General features: G+C 39.0%; 1 protein-coding gene across 1 annotated transcript in view; it reads right to left on the bottom strand.

The window, feature by feature from the left end:
• LOC116319279 (metabotropic glutamate receptor 8) overlaps window positions 1–27,482 on the bottom strand; it is a 110,826-nt gene that overhangs the window by 58,187 nt on the left and 25,157 nt on the right. The window contains exon 3 of the mRNA XM_031738561.2: window positions 209–425. Coding sequence (XP_031594421.2) covers window positions 209–425 — 217 coding nt within the window. The remainder of the gene's footprint in view (window positions 1–208; window positions 426–27,482) is intronic.

Genomic DNA, 27,482 nt, shown 5'->3' with positions numbered 1-27,482 from the left:
AAGATCAATAATCAGTTATAAGACATCTTCTGTTCATTCATCAATAGAGTGCAGCACATTTATCAGATCAATAGCTTTTGGTCCCATTTCACTCAATTAGTTTTAAAAGTTCAATATTTAATTAATCTCTCTCGAGTTCCAAAGTATAACAAACTTTTAAATCTCACTTTGACTTGAATTAACTGTATATCTGTTTACAGTTTCCTACCCAACTCTCTGGAGATCTGGACAAAGGCATCAACGCCGCTCTCGCCGTAGTTTCCCTCTGAGGCAAGGGTGGACACGTAGTTCCAGCCCATCGCTGTCACAATGTCTAGCATGGCCTGAGCCTGATAGGAGTCGGGAGGAACCACACGGGAGAAGAAGTCATAGCGTGTGTTGTCACTGAGCTCTGGAGCTGTCGAGGCATAGCTGATCTGAGGAATCTGTGGAGAAACAGCAAGGTTAAAACCACTAGACCAATATAAGTACAGATAATGCAGGCATGTTAGATCACACTGTAAATCAGTCTTATTCTGAGTAACTACCACTGATTTAACTGCTGATTGATACTTTTGCAAAGATGTTTCTCTAGTCAACAGCACTGCAACAACATTTAAGCTACAGCAAGGCTGATGTATAAGCCAGTTTTAGGTTATTGCAACTTTCCATCATATCAATAATAATGTATACTTTATCAATCCCGTAGGAAATTGCTTAGTCCTCTGCATTTAACCCATTCACTCAGTGAAGCAGTGGGCAGCTACCAATCCAGAGCCCAGGGAGCAGTGTGTAGAGATGGTACCTTGCTCAAGGGTACCTCAGGGTAGCCGTTCAGTGGATTTGAACCCCTGACATTCTGATCATAGGGCGAACGCTCTACCTACTGACCTATCCAACCATCATGAGACGCTCAAAATTCCACAGCAAAAAGCCAACTAATAAAACAGACAATAACATATCTTATAATTTTAGGATGATGTACAAATCTAATAAATGCAAAACAGTTAAACTTTAACCATAAAATGTGATGCTTAAGCACCTTGATCAAATGAAACAAACAACAATTAGTGGGGGTTTTTATACATTTTTTAAACCATTTTTCTAATGTGCTTTTCCCAGCTGAAACTATAACAGATCTGATAGAAAAAGATATGCAACATGTTAATTCATTTGCATGTAAAATAAATAAATAAATACACATATATAAATAAAGAATAATAATTAAGATATATAGAAAATATTTTCAGTGCAAAGTCTAAAAAAATATTTCAGGAAAAGAAGATCCAAACTGACAAACAATCTCAAAAACAGAAATACTGTAGCTCACAAAAACATGCAAAAGTTAACCTATCAAAATGATCAAAAGAGTAGTGGTGAAAATATATATATGTATATAAGAGAGTCATATAGATAAATGTATATGACTCTCTCAATCAGGAAAAAAACAGCTCACATGCATTTCCCCTCCTCTTCTTATTATGACTTTGAATAGTGACCAGAAACATTTTTCTAAATTGAATGACTTCTTCATTTTATCATAGCCAAAGAACCAACTGATCTTTTATAAAAATGAATTTACAAGCAAAGAAGAGACACCACAATATCTATGAAAAAACAGGTGAAAGTGGTACTGGCAATTTATTTTACTGCTCAAGAATGTAACTTATAGGACTGATTGTAAAAACAGAAGATTGGGTATTCAGGCCAGAGAAATAGTTTGGATGTGTGTTTTTGTTTATTTACTTATTTTTATTGAAGTCATCTGAAGTCATACAAACCAAACTATGAACTAAAAAGATATGGAGGATTAAAGTAGTGATTTTACTCACACTGTTAAATATTGTCCACATTCATTTTCAAACATTTAACAGTTGATTTGTTAAGATTTAAACAAACTTCCAACTCCTGTCAGATTCAAATTAGTGAGCTTTGCGGTGTGAAAAAGAGAAGTGGATCAAGTCATAGATCCTGCTGTAGGCAGGCCAACAGGCCTGCCGGGGCTGGATAATGGTCCTTTAGAGAAAGATTGAAGAGCTGATTGATTTCAACTTCAGTGTGTTGAACAGAGCACCACTGGACACCTCATCGGGATTCACAGAGGGAAAGGAAGAGGGAGGAAGATAGACAGCTGGGGGCCTAACAGCAATACAAATGTCACTCAGCCTGACTTGCTCAGTGACAGTCGACAAATTAAACACTGTACTGTAAATGCAACCCTGTCTGAGAGCTGACACTATCAGAGCACTGCAGGTTTAACACATCAGAGAGAAGCTGAAGTTTATTTCCTACAGAACTACAGATCCTACATTTCAAGCAGAAATGAAGAACATGCCTGAGGTTCTGCTCATATGGAAAAGAAACTGAAAAAAGGAAGGGAGAATCTAAAAAAGAAATGCAGTTACTTTTATTTAAGTTACAACTCTGATAGAAGCCATCCAATATAGTTTATTAGAAATTATAATAGGCATGTTTTAATTGCTGATATGAATCATAAAAAGTACAACACATAAAAAATAAAAAATAAAAAACTTTTTTTGTATTTTCCATATCAGTGATCCTACAGCTGGATTTACATTTTCTCCTCTGGAGTTACTTGTGGAGATCCACATTTTCCATTCAACAAGGAATTAATTAATTTCTGGGGGAAATGTCAGCAATTCAGAAACTCAGAAAAACAACCTGTCACGTTAAGGACACAGCGACTCCAAGACATTATTTAAAACATAAATCGTTCCGCATCATGTTTTCCTTCAGACTTTGGGAAATGAAATATTTTCTATGTTGGTACTGCACAAAAATCATACATTTTAAATCAAGACTGACAAATACCAATGCATAAAATAAAACTAATATGCATAAATGTTTCACAGGCCCTACAGTATGTTGCAAAATTCTTAACCAAGTTTTCATTTTGAGGCTCAAACAATGCAGGATTTAAAAGATTCAAGAAAATAGATGTCAAAGAAAGAAACCATTATTAGCTAAAAACAATAACACGCTCCAGAGAGAAGTAAAACATCTTGTAATTGGGGACCAAGAAACAAAGCTGCATAGGAGCCCCTAGTATGTCTAGTCTTTTATGTTTGATTCTACTATTATTAACATCAGCACTAGTTACACTAATACCTGCTTTAAAGGGCCTTTTCACTTTGATTTAAAGTTTCTCTCCTGGTATTGCTTAAATTCCTTAAACTTTCTTGTTTTTATTAAAATGACACAGCACAGAGGCACTAATCATGGCACCATATTAATGAGCTCTAAGCACAAAATCCATAAAGACTGGGGTCTACCACACCAGGCTGTGCCCCTGAGACAATCCAGCACATAACTGCAGTGTCACGATCCTGGGTCTTTTGACCCAGCGTTTTGAGTTTTAGTTTATTTTGATGTTTATGTTTAAGTTCATTAGGTTATCTAAGTTCATTTGCTTATTAGTTTCCCCTTCTGTTTTCAACCCCTGTTAAGTCTCCCTTGCCCTTCATGTGTTTCATGTCTGTGTGTCTTATGATGTCAAGTTCATGTTCTCATGTCTGCGTCTCGTTATGTTTCCTGTTTTGAAGAGGTCTTGTGTTCTGTGGGCGTTTATCAATATGCGTACTTGTGCGTACTTGCGTTCTCGTGTACTCGTGATACGTCATCAGTCGGAGACCAAGTACTGTTCCAATTCGAAGTGCGCATCACGCCGAGAACGCGAAAAAGTCCCGGATGTGTTCTCGATCCGCCCGTTTTATCGAGCATGCATCGGTGTAGACTTGGGACAGCTAAATATCCCAGAATGCATTTCGTCCAAAACTCAACAGCGGACTCCCGGCACATCGTTTCCAACCCCCCCAAACCGCTCGCGGACTTCTCACTACTCAGGTTAAAGAAACCCCAGCAGCTGTCTATAGTATTGAGTGTCCACTAGAATAGAAATAAAAGCGTTCTAACATCTCACCTGCTTGTTTTTATTAAGGTATGTACACGTATGTACATGTACACTATTTTTATTAATAGAGGTTTCACTACTGAGGTTAACAATGATATATAAGTCACTTAGATCACTTCTAAATGTTAATGTTTGGTTTATTTCAGTGTTTTATTTGTTCCTGAGTAAACCGGTTTGGCTGTGATTAAAGTTAAGCTTCATAACATGTTACTTACAGTTAAATTAAGAGGGGACGGCAGTAAAAACTCCGGCCCTGTGACATCATCACGTACGCTGGTGTTCCGACTGTACAAATCACGAGTCCGTGCTCGCGTTCTCGGCGGGTACGTACTCCCGTGCGTTCTCGGCGGGTACGTACTCACCGAGAACGCGAGTACGTACTCGCGTACTTGGGCATTGATAAACGGCCTGTGTTTTGTTTTACTCTTCCCCTGTGACATCGTTATGTTCATGTGTGTCAGCTGTTTTCCCATGTGTTTCCACTTGACTCATTATCCTCCTGTGTGTATTTAGTCCATGTGTTTTCAGTCATTCTTTGTCAGGTCGTCTGTTATTTCATGTCGTGTTTTCAGGTATCCATGCCAGTTCTCCATGTGTAAGGTTTTTCATGTTTTAATTTTAGTTCACCCAGTTTAGGTTATTGTTTAGTTTCACCTATGCCCTTTCTGTATTTATTTTGCCAGCCTTAATAAACGGCTCGCTTTCTCTTAACAGTCAAGTTTTGTCCACGTTCCTTGGTGTCTCCATTTTGGGTCCTCGTTGCAAATTCATACAGTGTGCTGCGGCATACTGTGACATGCAGGGTTCAAGATGTTAGCAGGGAGGGCATACATTGAACGCCACAATCAAGAGGCTGGCATAGTATACCCAGTAACATCCCAGTATAGTTTGGAAGTCCCAAGATCAAAACAGGATACACCCCCTATAAGTGGGTGGTTGAGAATGACCCTGCTAAGGTCCTGTGGGACTTTCAGATACATACGGAAAAATTGGTCAACCAGACATAGTAGTGGTGGACAAGCAGAGGAAGACAGCCGCAGTGATAGATGTAGCTATACCAAAGGAACTTTAGAAGCTAGCAGCAAAAGATACTGGGCGTTTCTCAGTATGCGTACTTGTGCGTACTTGTGTTCTCGTGTACTCGTGATACGTCATCAGTCGGAGACCAAGTACTGTTCCAATTCGAAGTACGCATCAAGCCGAGAACGCGAAAAAGTCCCGGATGTGTTCTCGCTCCGCCCGTTTTATCGAGCATGCATCGGTGTGGACTTGGTACAGCTAAATATCCCAGAATGCATTTCGTCCAAAACTCAACAGCGGACTCCCGGCACATCGTTTTCAACCCCCCCTGCTCGCGGTCTTCTCACTACTCAGGTTAAAGAAACCCCAGCAGCTGTCTATAGTATTGAGTGTCCACTAAAATAGAAATAAAAGCGTTCTAACATCTCACCTGTTTGTTTTTATTAAGGTATGTACACGTATGTACATGTACACTATTTTTATTAATAGAGGTTTCACTACTGAGGTTAAAAATGATATATAAGTCACTTAGATCACTTCTAAATGTTAATGTTTGGTTTATTTCAGTGTTTTATTTGTTCCTGAGTAAACCGGTTTGGCTGTGATTAAAGTTAAGCTTCATAACATGTTACTCACAGTTAAATTAAGAGGGACGGCAGTAAAAACTCCGGACCTGTGACATCATCACGTACGCAGGTGTTCCAGTTGTACAAATCGCGAGTCCGTGCTCGCGTTCTCGGCGGGTACGTACTCCTGTGCGTTCTCGGTGAGTACGCACTCACCGAGTACGCGAGTACGTACTCGCGTACTTGAGAATTGAGAAACGGCCATTGTGCATTGTACCCTCAAGTTCCCAGGCCTCCGGTAGAGGACCTGGGCTTGATAGAAAAAATATACAGTCCCGATCAAAAGTTTAAGACCACTTGAAAAATAGAAAAAAATCATATATGACATGATTGGATCTTAACAAGGTTCCAAGTAGAGTTTCAACATGCAACAAGAAGAAATGGGAGTGAGACAAAACATTTTGTTGAGCATGAAATTCTCACTCCCATTTCTTCTTGTTGCATGTTGAAACTCTACTTGGAACCTTGTTAAGATCCAATCATGTCATATATGATTTTTTTCTATTTTTCAAGTGGTCTTAAACTTTTGATCGGGACTGTATGTACAGAATTAGTCAAAAGTTTTAGAACACCCCCAAATTTCCAGTTTTGCATTGAAAATTATGCAGTTTAATGTCTCATTGTGCTGTTTAACTGATCCTCATGAAGGTATGGTATCACAGCACTGCTTTTATGCAAATTGAGGGAGTTTTGTAAGTAATGACGAAAAGTTGGAACACCTGTAGGAATTAGTAACACCAGCTCTCAAGGCTTGATCAGCCTCCAATGCTGCAGAACAGCTTTAAACTGTTAACACATTTTGCGTTCCCTGAAAAAGACTTTTTTTTTTAAATTCTGAAATGTACAATATTTTTCAGTTTTGGGTAACCTTTTTTTTTAACCTCTGGCCATTCACCACTTACCTTTGTACCATTTCAAGCTATTCATAAGACTTGAACGACTTGAATTGCAATAAATAACTGGAAAAATTGGGGTGTTCTAAATCTTTTGACCTGTAGTGTATATATATTGTGTGTGTGTGTGTGTGTGTGTGTGTGTGTTTGTTTTGGGGTTTTTGTGCAGATTGATGAATATAGAATATTAAAGAATATACAAATTGCTCTCTACCAGCAGCTCCTCCTGCTACATTCCCTCTGCACCTGTGTACCCCAATTACTCAAATTTACCTTGTTAGGTGCAGGGTGAGTAGAGCAGTTTCAAAGGAAAACAGGTGGTCCATGAGAGTGTTCTTTCTTGAATCTTTCATGAAAGCATCAAGAAATTCAACTGGCATCGCACATGTAAGCACAGCGTTTTTGCTTTTACAAAAACATAATAACAAGATCTCTACAGGGTGAAAAAAATTGATCAAGATTTGTGGGGAATAAAACTGACTTATAAGAATAATTACAATGATAATAACAATAATAGTAATAATGATTACTGTGTTATAGTTAGTGAAATAAGAGGCCCCTTCCAAATGTGTATTAAATAATGTGCAGTGACTCACAGAGAAAAAACTCTGTCCTTTTGGTGGCTTTTGGAGGACTCCTTGCTTTGCTGAAGGGCTGTAATTTTAGTTAGTAGCTTATTTGGAAACCCTGCTGGTCAGTTCCAAGCACTCACTGCTCCTTCCACACAGAACTGTAATCATCAGTTTTAACAAAGCATCACAATACTACAGCTGACTTTATTGCATTGGCCCTGGATGACTTGAAGTCATTAATATCTGATACAACTTTCTGACCTTACTGATATCCAATCCAAATATCTTATTGCTCCATCTATCTATATGATCTTATTTTAAGTTCATGACTTTGATTTTATATAATATTTTAGAATCGTGGTGAATTCTCCCACTAGTTTGATTGATGGCAACAATCATTACCCTCCACACCAGAATATTACTATGGCTGAACAGGAACAGATCCATCTGACACTGAGCTCATATGTTCTTTTTAGGATATCTCTACACATTTTAACCGTATGTGGACATGTTTGCTGTTTTCTGTCATTTCGGGCTGCTTTCTGTCACAGAGACTGATGCTTGTCATTCTGTGACAGCTAAAAGCGTTCTGCTTGACTGAACAATAAAAGAAGGGATCCATCAGTGGTGACAGCTCTCATCCATCATCTTGCATTCTGTGCTCTGATTTTTATGATTTAAGCTGTTTAGTATCAACTGCCTCTGCCCTGGACAAGAAACAGCTTTCCCCTAGAGGTGAAATTCTGCATGGTTCCTGCTGTTGCATGTTTTTCATGTTTAATGTTTCTTTCTAGCAGTGATCAAAATAAATTCAGGGTAGATTCAGAACGACTGACTATCTCAGAAAATTCTCCCTTCTGGAAAGGCACAAAAAAGTCAATAACTAGAATATTAACTACTGGGTCCTTTCATTTCCAAAGAATTCTCAGAGCTTACTGTCTAAATATACCCAGATCAACCAGTTTGTAGGCTTTGACACTAAGTCAACCCATCTTCACATGACATTTGGCGTCCTGCAGTGGCGGCTGGCCCATAGGGGGCGCTCGGGCTCCGCCCCCCCAAATGTGGAGGAGTAAAAATATATATTTTTAAAAAATTCATCAATGATAGTTTTACTATGTGTGTGCCCATATACAGCCAGGCGTATTTTAACATTTTCACCAGCTGACTCATTAAAGTTCAACCAACAAACGGTGTTTTTTTTCTTCTTCTGGGCGCTCGTCAAAGCGCCCTTGATATGCAGCGAAATAGCCTATCATTAAATGGTTGCCAGGGAAAATAATAAATATTTGACCTATCAGCGTCGCTGAATTAAATGGTTTGGGGCGCTTAAAATTGCGCCCCTGCAGAAAACGCAGCAAAAAGATTTGCTGTTCTAGAATTTTACCTCAGTCAGTAGCCTAAGTGAGCTATAAGGTCAGAGAGAGACGATGGCAGCGGTATTGTTAACGGTTGAGGCACAGCCTCCCCAAATTCGGTTAGATCGCTTCTAACCTACCCTTTTGCCAGAAGGACAATGGCAGAAAAACTGCAAGTTAAAGAGTTGGGACCTGACAAGCCCGAAATTCAACTAACCCAGGCAACGAAGGAGAAGTCAAAAGCATACAACAGGACTTTTTGTCGGAGTTGGTTCCAGCGCAAGTCGTGGCTGACAGGCTGTGGAACAGCTAATGCACTTTTTTGTTTCCCGTGCATACTGTTCAAAAGTGACAAGTGTGATTTGACGTGGACACAATCTGGACAAACCGACTTAAAGCACCTCTCCGAACGAATCAAGAAACATGAAAGCTCACGAGTTCATATGGACAACAGTGTAAAGCTAGCTGTGCTAGGAAAACTAGCATAGCGGCGCAGCTAGATGATGGACATCGGATTGCTTTAAGAAGGCACAACGAAGAGGTAGATAAAACCGTCATATTTTATCTAAAATCATCGATTGTATTAAGTTTTGTGGTGCTTTTGAGCTAGCAATGCGGGGACATGATGAAAGTGATTCCTCAGACAATCCAGGGATTTTTAGAGGTTTAGTCGACTTGATGGCATCAATTGATCACGACTTGAGGCAACACCTTGAAAATGCTACTGTATTTAAAGGCACCTCGAAAACAGTCCAGAACGAGATCCTGGATTGCATGTTGGCAGTTCTGAGAGAAAGGATCGTGGAAGAAGTAAAGGCAGCGAAGTTTTTAGCCCACCCCCCCAATCAGTTTACAGTTGTTGTTTTCAATAGTTATTTTTCATTCATTCAAAAAAAAAAAAAAAATCTGTTCATGTTCATTTTTACAAATCTATACAAATGGCCAGAATATGGTTGTTCATTTTAAATTTAAATTAAAATTGTGTTGTTTGATGTACTCATTAAATGGGTCATTTTAGTCGATATCATAAAAATTGCCCCCCCTGAGATTTTTTTCAGGAGCCGCCACTGGCGTCCTGTTATTTAAAAGTGAGCTTAAATCTATAATCAAACAATCAAAAGAACAGTTTGAGGTTGAACTGAAACAAAGTTAGTAGAAGATAATATTTTGGCATGAAATTCCCTCTGCTCTCACAATGCTGCAGTACACCACATCATAAAATATGAAATTATTAAAAAGGTGTGCTAATTTACTCATTCATTAATTTTTATATTTAAGTGCCTGACCTAATAGTATTTGGGATATTGTGACAATCTTTCTGTCAAACAGAAGTGACATGAGAGAGATTCCCAATCACATGAAAACACTTTGCATTTGTAATCCTTTCAAAAATCTACACAATTTTTGCACAAAAGTTTTTTTTCTAGGTTTTGCAGTATAACTAATTTGAAACTTTTTTAAAGTATCTATGTTTCATATTCATCTCACAACTGGTGGATTTAGACCTGTGTTATTCTCCCAGCTCAGAGGCCACAGTGATGAGAGCATTAGCAGTTTTACTTATATCAGCAGGTGGTGGTAAAGGTGAACTAAATAGTGGAAGAAAAGATTCAAGGATAATTTCTTTGCTGGATTTACAATACTGTACACAAAACGATGTCAAATATATTCCATAATTTGTTCCCTTTGATGAACAATTTTTAGTGGGTCCAAAGTGTAGTTGTTTATACATTCAGCCAAAGATTACTGGTTTGTTTCAAGCTGGAGATACAAACACTCTCAGGGGTCATCAAGGACATCTGGCATAAAATTCTGCTAAATCAAACTAAAGCTACCTGCTGCGGTGACCCCTTCTAACGAGTGAGCAGCCAAAAGTAGCTTTCATAAGCCCTAAAAAACGCAAGTTGGTTGATCCCTAATTAGTACGATATAAATATAATTTGTACGGGAGAAGCAGGACCACAAGCTGATCAGAATTTTAATCACAGTAATAAGAATAAACATTTTTCTTCCACTGAATGAAATATTCATATTCCAAGACTTTTAAATGCAAATGTACTGTTTCAGACACATCTTTCCTGAATTGAGCCTGACAGTTTTGGCATCTTTGAAATGCTGAAATTTCCACTAGTATTTCTGTGGGGTTCCTTTCAGTTTGAATAAACAACATAAGTTTGTAAAAATTCAAAACATGTCACATATTTGCTTTTATTGATTATTCTCCAAATTATAAAAATCCCATCTTCTTTATTTGTCTGAGACTAACACCAGAACTAATATTCGAATATTGTTTTCTTTTGGGGGGTTTTTTGTTTGTTTTTTGCTCACTGGCATGTTATTCATCTAAGGAACAGAAAACAGCTGACAGCAAGAAATTGATCTGACTGTAAGCTCTATCCAGTCCTACACTTGCTCGTTGTGAAATCCAGCTGTTAAAGGTGGGCAGGCAAGCAGGCAAACGCACGATTACCTCACTTTATGGCCTTGCTTGATGTCATTGAAGAGATCTGGAGCCATCACAAAAAAATGTGGTAACTAATATCTCAGCCAGCCAATCACATCAATTTTCCCAACAAGGTAAACAAACAAAAACAAAAGGTTGATGCTGAGAAGTCCTCTTAACTTGATCGCCTTAGCTATCACTTATATTCTCTCAATGTCTCTGTGGAAGATGCGTGTTTATCTCATCTCCACCCTGAGAGTATTTTGTAACATATTCAACTTTAAGGATGGTCCTTCAGCTCAGTTACATACTTGTGTTCAACACACCAGTTCAGTGGAGTGTGACGAGAAGCTGTTACATTATGGACATATAGTCAGATATTTCAGGTATGTATGTAGGTGTTTCTAACCCTCAGACAGTGGAGAGAGGACACGGTCTGAACAAACAGTGTTTAAGTAAAACAGACAGCGAAATACACAATACACAAGAAACTGTTTGCATTTCATGACTTAACAGCTTTTTTGTAGGATTTCACTGTGTTTACATTTTAATTCTGTGTAGATTTTACAAAGGAGATTTTTAGTTCTTCAATGATATAAAAACTATGAGGACAAACTCACCCAGTCCAAAGAGGATCATTTCAGTAGTATTGTCACAGGGAGGGCCTGGGTCTAGGTCGCAAGGGCAGCAGTCTAATCAGAGGAGCCCAGACCTCCCTCTCCCTATCCACCTCTTCTAGCTCTTCCAAGGAAACACCAAGGAGTTCCCAGGCCAGCTGAGAGATATAATCTCTCCAGCATGTCCTGGGTCTCCCCAGGGCCTCCTCCCAGTTGGACATGTCTGGAAGACCTCACTCAGGAGGCGCCCAAGAGGCATCCTTGTCAGATGCCCGAACCATCTCAACTGGCTCCTTTCATCGTGGAAGAGTAGTGACTCTACTCAGAGCCGCTCCCAGATGGATGAACTCCTCACCCTATCTCTAAGGGAGAGACCAGACACCCTTCAAAGAAAGCTCATTTCTGCCACTTGTATCCGTGATCTCATTCTTTCGTTCACTACCCAGAGGTAGTGATCATAGGTGAGGGTAGGGATGAAGATCGACCAGTAAATTGAGAGATTAACTTTTACATTCAGCTCCAATCCGTCTGTTGAGCTCCTGCTTCCCTCTACCCTAACTCTTAAAGAAGACCCTGAGATACTTAAACTCCTAAACTACTTCCACCATTTGGCTATGCCTAGAAATTCCTACCATAAAAATCATGAACAGAATTGGTGACAAAGGGCAGCCATGGCAGAGTTCAACACCCACTGGGAATGAGTCCAACTTATTTTACACCACTCTGGTCAAGATATGTATGAGATTCAAAATATGAAGTATTCAAAGTATGAAGAGTCAATTTACTTCACCCAACAAGCTTTTAGTTGTTTGGACATAGTTTTCATAATCAACCATAAAATGTCTTCTGTTTGGCTTTTCATGTTCAATTATAAACCATGCATTATCGATATTCTCACTGCCAGCATCACAGCCAACATGATACAGGAGTCCAAAGACAATGGATATGGATATGGAATAGTTGCATAGCAACTGATGCTCTGTTGTATGTGCAACACCTGAGGTAGGAAATACAGTAACTATAGCCATCGACTGTTAAACTGTGAAACACAAGTCTCTATGAAATTAACTTGTGTCAGTATGTTAAAAAAGAAATGCATTATGAAGATGACACTGAATGTACATAAAAACTTACATGAAAAATTATTATATTAATGAAAAGACATAAATGAAGACAGGAAAGTAAACAGCAGTTGTGTTTTGTAGGGTTACTGAAGTTGGGCTAGCTGGTATATAATGATGTGCTACGTGGTGGCTAACAACACGCCTATGGTTGGCATAATATAAACACACTGAAGCTGGAGGATGAATGCTAACTTTTTTCCACTCGATATAAGTTAACGTGAGGTTCCCGATGGTTAGGGACAAATGCAATTGCATGGCGGGATGCTGTAAATGGACCAAACTTCAGTCAGGAGAACAACTGAGATACAACACAATACGAGGTCATTAATTTACTGCTGCATGGGCTGGGCTGTAGTTACATCGTAAGGTTTTAAAATCTGAAGTTTAAAATGAACAGTTGTAATAAAAACCGAGAGGGGCGACATCTTCTATTCATAATCCTATTTGTTGCCTTTTGATTGCGGCATCAAAAAAGTTACGTGTACATTTGTTTCCATTTGTATCACCTACCGTGGCCTTCCTCTTTGAGATATACAATAATATGGTGTCCCACACAATGTGGTTCATCTTATACTTTTGTAATCTCAGTTGACATTTCCATCAGTGATTCATCCATTAGTCAAGTCCAAAAGTTGTACAAAATCTTCTCTTGTACGTGAACTTTTAAAGTAAAACATGATAATTGTGATAATACAAATAAAATTGTAGAGTTTGCACGTTCTCCCTGTGGCTGCATGGATTCTCTTCAGGTGGTCTGGCTTCATTCTGCAGTCCAAAGACATGCATAACAGGTTAACTGGGAAATTGGAAGTGGCCATAGGTGTGAATGTGAAGGGTTGTCCATTTCTCTGTGTTAGCCCAGTGACAGACTGGCGACCTGTCTGCCTTTTACCCTTTGACAGCTGGGATAGATAGATGGAGTCCTGGGAAAACTCTGCAAGTCTAAGCTATATCTTATTTTAATAATTAACTGAAATATGATTTAAAAGCATTTTGGAAAAGAGAAGGGAACTCTTCTTCTGTAAATTTTTGCCCAATTCTTTACAAATTTGTTTTAAATCATTGAGGGTTGGTGGTTTTGTTTTGTTGCTTTTAAACTCCTCCTGTCCGGCAGTTGTAGCTAGCATAATCATGGTCTAAAGCTTTGTTGTGACAAACACATTGGCTTTCCCAAGAGGAGCACCTTGAGCAACTATAGGCTCATCTTGTTGATGTGTTTGTTGTATTTATTTATTTTATTTTATTATTCGTTTTATTAGCTGTGTGGATATTATGCTGGAGTGGGCATGGGTTGAAGGCCAGATTGGCAAAAGATAGAAGAAAGCAAAGGAACGGATAAAGAAAAGGGACAGACATAAAGAGAGAAAAGAATGGGGGGGGGGGTAGGATGAGGCTAACAGACATGCTGGGTCTCCAACTGCTGCATCTGTAACACAGCACACTCAAACAATACAAAGCACCACACAGACAAAACAGAGGGAAGTACACAAACAACTATACAGTTTCGCTGTGTGTGTTTGTGTGCATGTGTCTGTGTGTGTGAAAGACAGAGTCTGTGTATTAGCATTTATCATGAAACATACTTGAAAAATGAGGTTGAGCGACTGCAACAATACCCCCCAGGCCCCAGAACCACTTGACACCTGGCATCTCCATCATGTGACAAAGACGCCCAAGCCACCCTGGACCACAACCCTCAAGGAAGCAGGCCAGCAACCATGCCAAAACCCCCAGTCAAGTACTCCAGAGGCCCTAACCGCCCAAGTTCCAAGGCCGGGGGGAGGCGGCACCGACGACCAGTGGGCAACAAGCCAAGGAGGGCAATCCCCCACCCTTAAAAACAGTTTCCCACAGGGACCAAGGCTTAGCGACCCACAGACCCAGGTCTAGCCACACAGACACAGGTGCCCCCCATAGCAAGCAGCATTCCGACACTACTTCATATTTAAAGAAGATAGGGATGGGTGAAATATGACCATTCAATGCAAACTCTATTTGCCAGCAACCAAGCTGCTCTCACCATCAAAAGACAACAACCTAAAGAAACATCTGGAAGCTTTTTTAAAAAGCTAACGTTAGCCTACTGCAACTACCTTGTTTTAGTTGTGGTAGCTACCTGGGTCATGTGCCACTTCAGTATCTTCGATGTACTATTGCTGTGTTATTTATTACTATTACTGAAGGCTACTCGCCACCGAGATAACACTGTTAGCTGGCATTAGCTGAGGTTAGTTCATAGACTGCAGACTGTTACACTTGATGGATAGCATTCACAACCTGCTAGCTCCAAATAATCATGTGCAGTTCTGAAAGCAGTCAATGAACTAGCCTTAGCTAACACCAGCAAACAAAGTTAGCTCGGTGGCGAGTAGCCTTCAGTAATAGTAATAAATCATAGGGCAATAGTACATTCATGTAGTTCTAAAATGCATGATAATATATTAAGTAGCAACTGTGGCCTATGTACCTCATGTTCCCCCCAAGACCCTCCATGTGTGAGTGATGTGTTGTTGGAGGACGTGGGGGGAGAAGAAGGCTAGAGATCATCAAGAACGGGAGATAGAGGACCACCCCCAGAAGGAGAGTCCCAGCAAAGCTTGTTTAGTAAGCACCCAAATTTCCTACATCCCACTGCAGAGTGAGGAAAAGTGGACCTGGGCCCCTTGTCAAACCCAACCCAGGGCAATGCCGCACCAAAGGCCAGCACCCATCATCCCCACTGCAAAGGGTAGACCGGCTGGTCCACTCAGAGGCCCAGCACCAACACCTCACTCACCCAACAATGAAGATGAAAAAGAACAAGACAGATTAGCTAAAATGATAAGATTATCTGATAAGTATGAGACAAGGCAGAGCTCTAGGCGACCCAAACAATCTCAGCTGCTCCCTCTCCTGAAGGTCCCCGCTCTCACCCCCCACAAGGGGCCAACGGGCACTGTAGACTCCCAGTTCCTTTGGCTTACTGCTGTACTGAACCTGTCAATTTCTGGATTAATATGGCGACGCCTCTTTGTTTTGAGTTGTAACAGGCTGAATACGTGTGAGAGAACTGTGGAGAAGTGAGTGTGTGTGCAGATGTTTTGGACACATGAGTTTCCTGTAGAAAGAATATATGTGCATGTAAGTCATTTAACTAATTAGTCATTTTAAATCTCTTTTACCTGAAACCAACTCCACATACATTTCATGTGACAAACTTTAGTGTGATCATGTTTAAACTAACCAGTCGAGTGTTCAATGTTCACTAAAGTGTGTGTGTGTGTGTGTGTGTGTGTGTGTGTGTGTGTGTGTGTGTGTGTGTGTGTGTGTGTGTGTGTGTGCACGAGCGGCTGCCTGTCTGTCTTGTATGTAACTGTATTGTATGTTAGTGTGTGCAGTATGAATATGTGTATGTTTCTGTGCTGTATGTCATAAATTATAAATTGCAGCAGACGCAATGAGTACCGAAAGAGAAAAGAAGAGACATGAAAAGTGGCAAGCTTTCTCAAGACCCCACCACAACATTTGAGTTGGGATCAATGTGTGTTACATTGGCTCCCTGTTGAATATCGTATCAATTTAAAAATTCTCTTCCTTACCTTTAAAATTTTAAACAATTTGGCTCCCAACAATCTGTGCAAACTCCTCCATTTGTATATCCCTAATAAGGCACTTAGATCTTCCAATCAAATGTTCCTGACGCAACCGAGGTCTCGCCTGAAGTCCAGAGGTGATCAGGCATTTGCTGTCGTAGCTCCCAGGCTCTGGAATAACCTCCCTCCTTATATTCGTTCCTCCGGGTCCATCCAGTCTTTTAAATTGCGTCTTAAAACTTATTATTTTAGTCTGGCTTTTGATTCAAACTAGCATGTTATTTCGTGGCTAGTTATGTTTTTTTTACCCATATTGTTCATATTGTTTCCTGCCCTCCTTTTAACTGTTTCTTTTTTATTCTGTCTTATGCTATTGCTCTGACCGATTGTGAAGCACTTTGGTCAACTTTGTTGTATTATTATGTGCTATAGAAATAAATTTTGATTTGATTTTGATTTGATGAGGTCAGCATTTTTACTTGCCTGTTGTGACACCTTGATTCTTTTCATCTTCTATTTTTAGCCTACTGTTGTACATTTGCTGCTCTGCTTTAGTATTGTTGTTTGACACAGTAACAGCCAAGCTTTAGAAGTAGGACAAATTGCCTCACATTTGACCCTCGAATAGTCTGATATGCAGTGGAGTTCGTGGCTGACTCAATGACTCAATGTGAGGTGCTCGGGTCTTGAGGTTGCAAAACATGCCGAAATCATCACCCCTCCTCCAACATGTTTAACACTTGGTGTGAGGTGTTTGATATGATGGGTTTGGTTTTCACCAAACATGGCATCATATATCATGTCCAAAAATCTCCATTTTGATCTCATCTCTCCACAGGAGATTGTTTCAGGCTTATAATTTTTGTTCAGACGCAATTTTTTTGCTTGAAAGTTCTGAACACCACTAGAGTTAAATCTGAAAGAAGCATGGAAGTTGGGGGTTGAGAGAGACAAAGCATCTATCCTGCAGAGTGTAATGACTACAGAGTCAGCATGTAGGAAAAAGCAGCATTCAGATCAATGTGTTGAATTAAAGTTCTAGGAACACGGAACTTCTTACACTGTGAGACAGTTCATCAGAATATAGACTATTGACAGATAAGGACAAAGAAGGCCTCTGACTTTTTGTTTCTTTGTCAGATAAATGTGCCAACTTTCCAAGATCTAATTGAAAAAAAAGAACAGAGCATAAAACCATATGAAAGGATGAGCTGTCAGTGCTGAGGTAAAACATCAAAACAGTTTAACTGTTTGCAGCAGTGTTCAAGGTTTCCATTCACAGCAAACAGATGTGATTGTGGCACAGCCTAAATGAGATGTTCGCTTTTCTATCAGTTCAGTCTGACATAAGCAGGAATGTTTACAACATTTATCTTTATTGTTGCGATTCATTAGCTCCTATGTTAGTATCCATTAGTATCCACCTTTAATTTATGACTCTGTGAAGCAATAATTATGCTTGTCATTCTCTCACTGTTTTTCTTGAAAACCATTCGTCATTCCCGCTGTGTGAAACCTCACTCTTTCATGTTGGATCATCACTCTGTTTTAATGATAACATAATACTGCTTCAGCTCCTATAAGCATGACAGCAGTGGGCAATTTTTAAATCCTTCTTCTTTTGATAAATGTGAGCTGTGCAGAAAAAGTCCTTCGCGATGTGTCTTGCTATTAAAAGGATCATTACAGGCTTTGATTCTGCATATGTAATACAGATCATGCACTTTTAATGTTCAGTCCCTGAAAAATAGGAATTTTTTCACAGACTACCATTACAGCTAAAGACTGGCACTGCTGCTAGGTCTACCAGTGATTATCATGAATGAATATTTAGACTTTAGGACTCAAACATTTCAAAAAGTAATGCAATCAGATCACTTGCATACCTTGATAAATGGCACACCCTAATTTTGCATCATCACTGTTAGTTGTTGAGTCTATGATTTTCCTTCCATTGCTTATTTATTAAAGTGTGTGCATTTAAAAGATGTGAAAGAGAGTTTATAGTATTTGGACATTTTTAGTGAGTCTCCCGTTCAACACTGAAATCTGATCCAGAATCATTTCATCTCATTTCTAAAATAAGTAGCCTAGCTACTTCTCAAATACACTTGGCCTGAATAACCATTCACATTCAGTGCTAATTTAAATGTCTTCATTTCAGTCTGTTAGACAGGTCAAGCTGTGATGATTGTCTCTGAGTAAAGCTTTCAATGAAAGCACACATTAGGCCAATAGCTCAGTAACTTATTAACAAGGAAGCACTTCAAGTTCAAAACAGTTTCAACAAACTCTCAAACAACTTTTAAAATGAATTTGATGCAAAATTGCAAAATATAAATAAAATAGACAATTATCTTGCACTGTAAAATGTAATATTGTGTTTAATTAAAAATATTAAATAGGCTGAACTCAATTATTATCAATTTGTTATTAGAACTCAATTTAAATAAGTTACCAGTACTTTTTATGCAAAAACGCTGATAAACTCCATTTATTTAAGTTGTCTTAAGTTAATAAAACTAAGTAAGCTGGAAGTTTTGCTTCTCAGTGCGGAAGGATGAAAGATGTGTTTTGAAAATGCCACGTGACTACCGTCCTCCTCCCTCTCGGATCAGTCCGCATGTTCACGGTGCATTTTTTATGGAATATGTTGAGCAAACCTGGAGAAGCGTCAGCTCAAGATATTATTGTTGTCATTGCTGTGGATCTTTACCTGATACACTGACTTGGTGAGTAAATGTTTACTCTTATTCAAACTGATTTTGTGGCTTCTCTTAGTTTAGCACCAGGTTTAAAATCTTGCTAGCTAGTTAGTGTTAGCCTAGCGTTGCTGCTGCGCTGGGCTCATGTTACTTAAAAATTAACACCACAGCCTTAAATACCTTACATAAAGCTATGTGGTGAAATTCTCTGTTGATTGTTTGAAATAAATAAGTGAGATAAGAGCCCAGACAAAATTCTTCGGGAGGTGCAGCCGTTAGGGGTGGGGTAGGTGTGGGATGTGGGGGGTGGATAACAGAGCTCTCCGAAAACGTGGAAGCACTTTTGCAAATATGTGATATTTTGATAAATTAAGTAGATATTTGAGCATTACACAGCTACATTGTCGCCTGAAAATATCTTAAAAGGTTATTTTGTGACCCAGAAAGGGTAATCCGGGGAAAAGGAGGATCGCATTTGTCGGCCACGGTTTTCGGAGCCTGTGCGTACTTGTAAGCGCTGCAATGGCGGAGGAGCGCCGCTGAAAAACTTATTACTTTTTCTGGGTCACAAAATAAACTTTTAAGATATTTTCAGGCGAGAATGTAGCTGTGTAAATTTCAAATATCTGTTCGATTTATCAAGACATCACATATTTGCAAAAATGTCCGACGTTTTCAGTGAGATGTCTATTTTTTTTTCATGCTTTGTGGCAGCTTTAGAACATCTGTGGCATCTATTAATGTCAAATCTAGCCTTTATTTAACAACATAAGCAAACTCTATGTTACAATGATTGCACAGCCATTAAGGATCAAATCAGTTTCTGAAAAATGTTCTGTTTTTTCTCCCTCTGCTGGCTTCTTACTGTCTTTGAGGCTCGGGACCAGCACTCCTGTTGTTGGACAGAAAGACATCAGTAAGTATTTTGGTTTTCCAATATATTAGCAACTGTCGGTGACATTTATATTAATCAGGCTGAACTATAATCATACTTTAGATCAGCCTGTTTTACTTATTGTTTTATTTGTGCTTTGGTTTGGGGAAGTTGTTTCTTTACTGATCTTTTCCTGTCTTCTGTTATTAGACTTGAGATATGACTGCACTGTGCTGTTGCTGGTGACCACAGTTAATTCTACAAGACATGCTGTGTAAGTAAACAAACAACAACAGTTTGGTCTGCATTTCTTGAAAGATCACATCCCCCAAACTTAGTTTAGAGGGTCTACACTGTATATAGTGTAGTCTGCAAGTTTTCTAACAGCAAAATCTGTTTTGTGCCCAAAATCATTTTGCACATCATTAGAATGAAAGTTATTGACCATGTTTGCATAGCCTTTTTAAAATGATGCTTTCATGACATTATTGTGTGTTGGGTGGTGGTCAGGGCTATGCAGACTGACAATTTGGGACATTGAATGTCACCTCTCCGGTGGGAGGGGGCCTGAGATCGCCTAAATTGGAGTCTGTTCTATACCGAATGCAGAAAAAAAATGTTTTAAGAAAGCAATTAAGTTCATGCTCCAAAAATATGATTGTTTGCTTGCAGGACAACAGGAGAGATGAGTCCTCCGTCACAGATGGTGTGGTCAGTGAAGATGGTCGCCTGCAGGTTCAAGCTCATTGCATCTTCAACCCACATCCACTGCCACTGTACTTAAGGGAAGTTAAAGACTTTCTTCTGCACCTACATTTGGATCACCTCGATCCATGACAGTCATTCAGGCAGTAATGCCTGGACTGGAAACAAGCCATCCTTAAAATAATACAACATTCCAGCTCATGTGTTGGAATAGAAAACAAATGTGTTGTTTAAATCAGAGACTGCACTTGTGACAGAACAATAAATATTTTATTTTGATTATATAAGTAAGTACAAAACAAACTGTGGTAGACCTAAACTTATTTTCAGAATAATTACATCTGAGACTTTGTTTCATTGTAAGATTAAAACAGTGATGGCAATATAATTGTTTGTTGTTCAGCAGAACAGTGTCCAGTATGTTGGCTGTTGTACTTTGTTGTGTTTGAAAATAAAAGTTGGGCTGATTTTTAACATCATTACAAAAAGTGTTGTTAATTATTTTTAATCACATTCAGGTTACACAAATTGTTTTTTCATTTAGTTAAACTTGAAATGTTTGTCAGTAGGTAAACAAATAGTATTGTACAGTCAGAAATATCAAGTTATTCTTAATACTGCATACTTGCAATGTATAAGTTGTCCTAACAGTAAGCTTTACTTAGTTTTTTTGAGGCAACGAGTTTCCATAATTTTTTTGAGTTCTGGGAACTAACAAGGCTGTACAGTGTACTCAAAATGAGTAAGTTGCCCTAACTTGGTCATCTTACGTAAACTTGATCCAATTTTTTTTTGAGTTCTGGGAACAAATGAGCTTGTACAGAGTACTCAAAGTAAATAAGTTGTCCTAACTTAGTCATTTTTAGCTAAGCTTTACTCAATTTTTTTGAGGCAACGAGTTTCCATAATTTTTTTGAGTTCTGGGAACTAATTAGATTTTACAGTGTGTCTACCACATAGCTCTATGATAAAGCAGCTGGTATTCTTGACTGTTCTAAATGTTGTTGCAAACGATGATGCTAAAACCTCCTCCTCCGATTTACCTTCACATTCATACCTGTATGCGTGTGTGTGTGTGTGTGTGTGTGTGTAGGTGTGTGCGCGCGTGTGTGTGTGTGTGTATGTGTGTGCGTGCGTGTGTGTGTGTGTGTGTGTGTGTGTGCGTGCGTGTTAGGACCATTTCATAACTTTTGTTTGTGTTAAATATCAAGGCGGGGTACAACTGTTATTCTCAAACAATCATAAGGCTACTTTTTGAAGTACCCCACACACAGCTGGACACAGATAGGATTTTGGTTTCTACTGTGTTCAGCGTTATCTTTAGCAATGAGGTAAGTCTCTTTTGGCAGAGGAAACATGCAGTTCCTCTGAGAGCTTGGCTCAACACAGCTAATTACTAACCATTCTTGAAATAACAATAGGCAGACAGATTTAATTGCTGGGTTTTTTAGGGGTGACTGTGGAGGCGAGAGCTGCAGCTCATTACGTATGGGTAAGTGCAGAATTTCAGCAGGTTTGGAGGATTTATAGATGGGGGTGAAGAAGAAAATTACCACCTTTTAGAATGAAGCAAAGAAATGTTAAGTGTAGCTGTTAGGCTTTTTATTTCTTAAAGTGAAGAGGATATACTGAGAAACTTTTACTAAAACACCTATTTACTTTTTTTAAAATTTAAATTAGAGTGTGCTTTTTTTCTCCCAACACACAAAAAAAATTTGTTGTATTGTTTTTCCTACATTTCTAAATCCTCTGATGATACTTCCACCAAGCGAAAAACTGTGAGAGGGACATTATGTTCTCACACAACAGATTTAAATTCCAAGTTAGCTTCCAGTCTGACCAGTTTCACACTTTACAAAGTCTCCATGTTTCTGCAGCCAGTCTCCATCTGATCTAAAACACCCCAGTTTAACAGGATTTCTGACATACCTTCTGTCCTGCCAATTGTTATTGGCCAACTTGATATCTTTCTGAAACTGGAGTTTCTGCTCCATAGGGGTCCTTTGAGGTTGGTTCTCTATCTCCCATTACTTTATAAAAATCAGGGAGGATTCAGGGGGGAAAAAAATCAACTGATGCTGTCCTACAGTATATCCAACTAGATGATCAGGTGAAGAAACTTTACCAAGACAAGAATTACAGTTTCTGTGTGTTTAATTATTATTTGCTGTCACTATAGGATTATAACGTATTCATGAATACTCGTGGCCAATTAAATTCTGATGAATAATCAATGAATTTTGAGTTTAATTGAAGGTTATTTTTAGTGAGAGGCATGCTAACACCAGTCAAAACACAAACTAGTACTGTGGTGTGTAGGTAAACTTATGCAGAGGAAAAAAAGAAGAGATACATACATAGATATTAAATCTACATGGCACTTTCTTCTCAAACCCTATGTTATGTCGAATCACTTTATTTCTTTAGGAATAATGTTTCACATACCCACTAAGCTGACCCGAGTGACTGCACAATGTTGTAGCTATGAAAAAGGTTTGAATTGAACACGACACAGTGCTTCACACTACTGAAGTCGAATAATTTACAGCTTCCAAATCGCTACAAATACAATGAGTCATAAAAGGTAATTCTTATCAAAGTTCAGAGGTTATATTTAAATACCAGCAAACAGCACATCAACAAAACATTCAACAGCACAATTTTTGAAATATATTTTGGGAGTTTTTAGCCTTTTGGGTTTGTTTTTGTTAGGACAGTGGAGAGAAGACATGAAAGCTGGGGGGAAAGACAGAGCGAGTGGCCTCAGGGCAGATTTAAACACTCTGTATGAGCCTTGCAGCATAAGATTCATCTGCTCAACCCTGTGAGCTAAACTGGCATGTGAAAGGCACAGGGTGGGTTTTAAACTAGTGTACCAATTTACTTCATCAACTGAATTCAATATTTGCATTGTTTTTCTGCTTTTTTAAAGAACTGGCTGTGTTTACTAGAAAAAAAAAATAGCAGATCATCACAAAGTGCGCATTGTTGTTTTTTGTATCATGCCCAAATCTATCATGATCTGTGTAGTATCTTTTTGTTTTTAGTTGTCTTTAGTATTTGGTTTTTGTCTTTGTGTGTTTATCTTTATTTATGGAAGCCCGTTTCCACCACTTTAAAAAAAAAGTAAGAAAGATAACTCAAAATTTAGAGTTATCTTTCTCAAAATTAGTTACTTTGCCAGAGAGAGTTATCTCTGCCAAGTAATCTACATGGAATGCGCTCTCAAAACCGGATTGCAACAAATTGGCGCTTTCGAGAGTACATTTGCTGATAGTAACGCCATGTGATTCAGCTAATAAGATTTCATCATTTGTGAAGCAACGTGGAAAATAATCAGCAATTTGTGCATTCAAGACTGGCTATAACACTGGTAGCTTAGCTGTAGCATTTGTAGGTGAGGGCTTCAGCTTCCGGGTCGAAATTTTGATTACTTTTCTTGAAATTTCAAGTTAATAATTCTAAATTTTGAGAAAATAACTCGAAATGTCGAGAAAGATAACTCAAAATTTCGAGTTATGGATACTTTCTTTTTTCTTTTTTTTTTTAGTGGTGGAAACGGGCTTCCATACTTATTAGTGCAGTACAATCAGCCCTGTTTGTTGTTATGTCTCTCCCCTGTCAGTTGTGAGTTTATCTTAGACCCCAGGAAGACAGGGCTAGAAGTCTGTCAATAACCCCCTAACATTGTCAGGGTCAAATGGAAGACGTCAACTTGTCAGCAAACACTTGGCAAATGCTGGCTAAACAGAAATGAAACTGTGAAATGTGTGACAGAAACCCAAAATGATATGAACTATAAAATGGAAACTAAGTAGCTGCTGCTTCTTTTACCACTATGAAGCAGTGAAAATAGAAATCCATGACAAATGTCACAAATCTTACCATCAGAAGCTGCAAAGCACTTAAAGATAATCTACCTTCAGATAGGCTGTCAGGTTTTCGTTAAACTGATGATTTCACTTTAGACAGAGAGAAAGAATCAAAGGAGCACTTTTTAAATCAGAGTATGGCATCAAATCAATTACACTTCTGAATTATTATTCGGGTTAATTAAAGCCAAGTGGGGTGTTAATCAGTTTCAGCTGCTTTGATGTTAATGAAATTAACAACAGGTGCTCTTGACGAGCAACAATGACACAAACAACAAAACAGGAATAGTTTCAAACGTAGAGGCCAGAGACATTTTTCCCTCCTCATCTTTTCTCTTTTTTCACTAGTTTTGCATTTGGCTACAGGTCAGAGTCCCTGCTGGTAGCTTGAGGCATACCTAGACCCTACAGAATGGCACATCAACACATGCCATTGCCAGTAGGTTTGCTTTGTATCTCAGCACGATCTTAAATGCATGGAGAAGATTCTAGGAGACAGGCAGTTACTCTAGGAGAGCTGGTCAGGGCCATCTGCTCCTTTGTGCAAGGAGGAACAGGATATGTGCTGTGAGAGCACTACAAAATGACCTCCAGGAGGCCACTGAATTTTAGATTGCACATTAATTTAAATATATACACATTACTAAAGATTCCAACTTATCATTAAAGAGTGATGTTAAAAGCACAATTTTAGAGTCTTTCTCTACTCCATGAATCAGAAACAGACTTCTAGAGGGTGGCCTCAGAGGCCAATCCCCTCTAGTGCCATTGAATACCATAACTGGCATCCTGTGGTTTTAAGAGCAGGGTCAGGGAGGCAAGTAGGTTTCACCTGAATAAATGGGAGAGAAGGGAAGGGGTCTGGAAAAGCCACGGAGGATGTTAAGCTGCTTAAAATATTGTTTAACATGACCGGTTTGGTTGTGGGCCATTCATGGGCTAGGGATGCATATCCATGGAAGGATGCACATACCTCTACAGGCAAGGCAACAGCACCCTGAATGCCATTAGGGGTCAGGATGAAATCCTGGACCTATTGTCAGACTCTAAGCTTGTGCAGTGGATCTTCAGTTGCTCCTGGTGTGCAACAATGCCCAACCTCATCCAGTAAGCAGTTTTTGAAGGATAAGGAAATTGTTACCACTGACTGGCCCACATGCTTGCCTGACCTAAATCCAACAGAGCACCTCTAGCACATTATGTTTTGGGCCATCCAACACCACCAGCTAACACGCCAGATTGTCCAGAAGTTCCGATCTGGGAGGAGACTCCTTGTACATAATACAAACTACTGAATACTATTTTGAGTTACTGCTATGAAATTTTGGGAAAATAGACTATTCTGCCCTCATTTTTTCACTTTGATTTTTGAGGTGTTTTTCATTTCAGCCCCGTGTAAGTTGATCACAAGGGCCACTACTGAGAACAGGAAGGCTGCGCAGAGAGTCATTAACACCGACCAAAAAATCATTCGCTGCCCTCTGCCACACCTGGAGGCTATTACCAGCTCCTCCTGTCTCAGGAAAACCAGGGCCATCACAGGTGACTCCTTGCACCCTGCCTACCACCTGTTTGATCTGCTGCCCTCTGCTCAACACCTCAGGTCAATCAGGTCCCACACCTCCAGACTCACAAACAGCTTCTTTCCCTAGACCATTCGGACTGTTACCAATCATTATCCCCCCACACCCCACCCCTGCCCACTCACCTCACCAATCTGAGCCATGGTCTAAGTAACTCTCGTCACTCAGACCACTCACACATGGACTCAGACAAAATCCTTTTGCACTGCTTCCAAGCACTTTGCGCTCCAATGTGTGCCTTTCTCTTGTTTTATATATATTCCTCTTAACTGTATATATTTCTCCTGTTTGTTATTTATTCCTGCTGTCTTACTAGTTATATTTTATTCCTGCAAAGTTAGTGTGGAGCACCCAAGATTTTGTTGTAAATGTACAATGACAATAAAGGGCTATTCTATTCTATTCTATTCTATTGGGTCTGAAACAAGGTATTTCTGTTTTAGTCATTTATTCAGCAAACTTTTCAATAAATTTATAGAAATCATGTGTTTTGACATATTTCCATGTATTTAAGAATCATCTTATTAACTTATCAAAAAATGTATCATTTCAACTGACTCAATTTCAGAGTGTTTCTCTACTCTATGATTTCTTATATACAATACTGTTTTACTTGAGGGAGCTGATGTTGTAATTTGATCTATTTGCTGTCTGGATTAAATTGTTCTACATTGTCTCATGATGTGTATTTTCTTATTCATTGTTTTTTTTCTGACCTGCCAGGGACATTTACATATTCTCATTAATATGCACTGTCCCTTTAAAGTGAATAAGTAAATATCAAGATTTAAGCCAGCTACAGCAATATTTACCTGCTCCATTTGACATTTGACAGGAGCATTGTTTTCTTTTTATCATACCAGCATAATAAAAAAAAAAAACAACGCCATGAATGTGAGCTGTTTGTACTTTCAGCTTCTTTCTCCCCTGACAATAACAGTGTGATGACAGGAAGCAGGTTTTCTGCTGATCTGGAGTGAGGCAGGAGGATTTGCCCTGAGGATGGAAAAGGACAGGGTGAGCTGGGGAGTTAGGGTTGGTATACTAATCAGTACTAAGAAGCTGTCAGGACCAATAAGTACTGTATCAGTGCTAAGGGAAAGGCTGCAGAAGATGATGTGACAAATAACAGATCAGGAGTTAATTCTCATCACCAGTGTTTTCATAAAAAGAAGAGATAACAGCTAGCTTGATTGCTACAAGTTCTCACTCCTCACTCTTCACATTCTCGAAAGAAACTTGACAAAGTTTTTTTGTAAAGACAAATTGACAAGTAAGAAAAGAAAAGCATGTCAGGAAAACTGGGTCTGATTAGTAGAGGAACCCTTTATTATTAGTTATACAGGACATAAGATTTTCATCACTTGCGGGGACCAGTCTCAAGGAGGATTTCAAGGTTATGTAAAGCATGGTCAGTGATTTTTCTTGGCCAACATGACATCAAATTGTTTGTTTTTACCTCCAAACACAAAATTACTGAGTTTTCTATCCCAGAGAACAAAAAAATAAACTTGAAGATTTTCTGTGTATTTGATTTGGATAAAGGACTTCACAGTTTTTGTTTACTTTACTGCTGACTATTGGTTTCATTTCAAATATGTCTGTCTG

The sequence above is a fragment of the Oreochromis aureus genome, linkage group 7, assembly GCF_013358895.1.
Source record: "Oreochromis aureus strain Israel breed Guangdong linkage group 7, ZZ_aureus, whole genome shotgun sequence".
NCBI classification, from domain to species: Eukaryota; Metazoa; Chordata; class Actinopteri; order Cichliformes; family Cichlidae; genus Oreochromis; species Oreochromis aureus.
The sequence above is the reverse complement of the archived record's forward strand: the minus strand, read 5'-3'. Positions and strand labels throughout refer to the sequence as shown.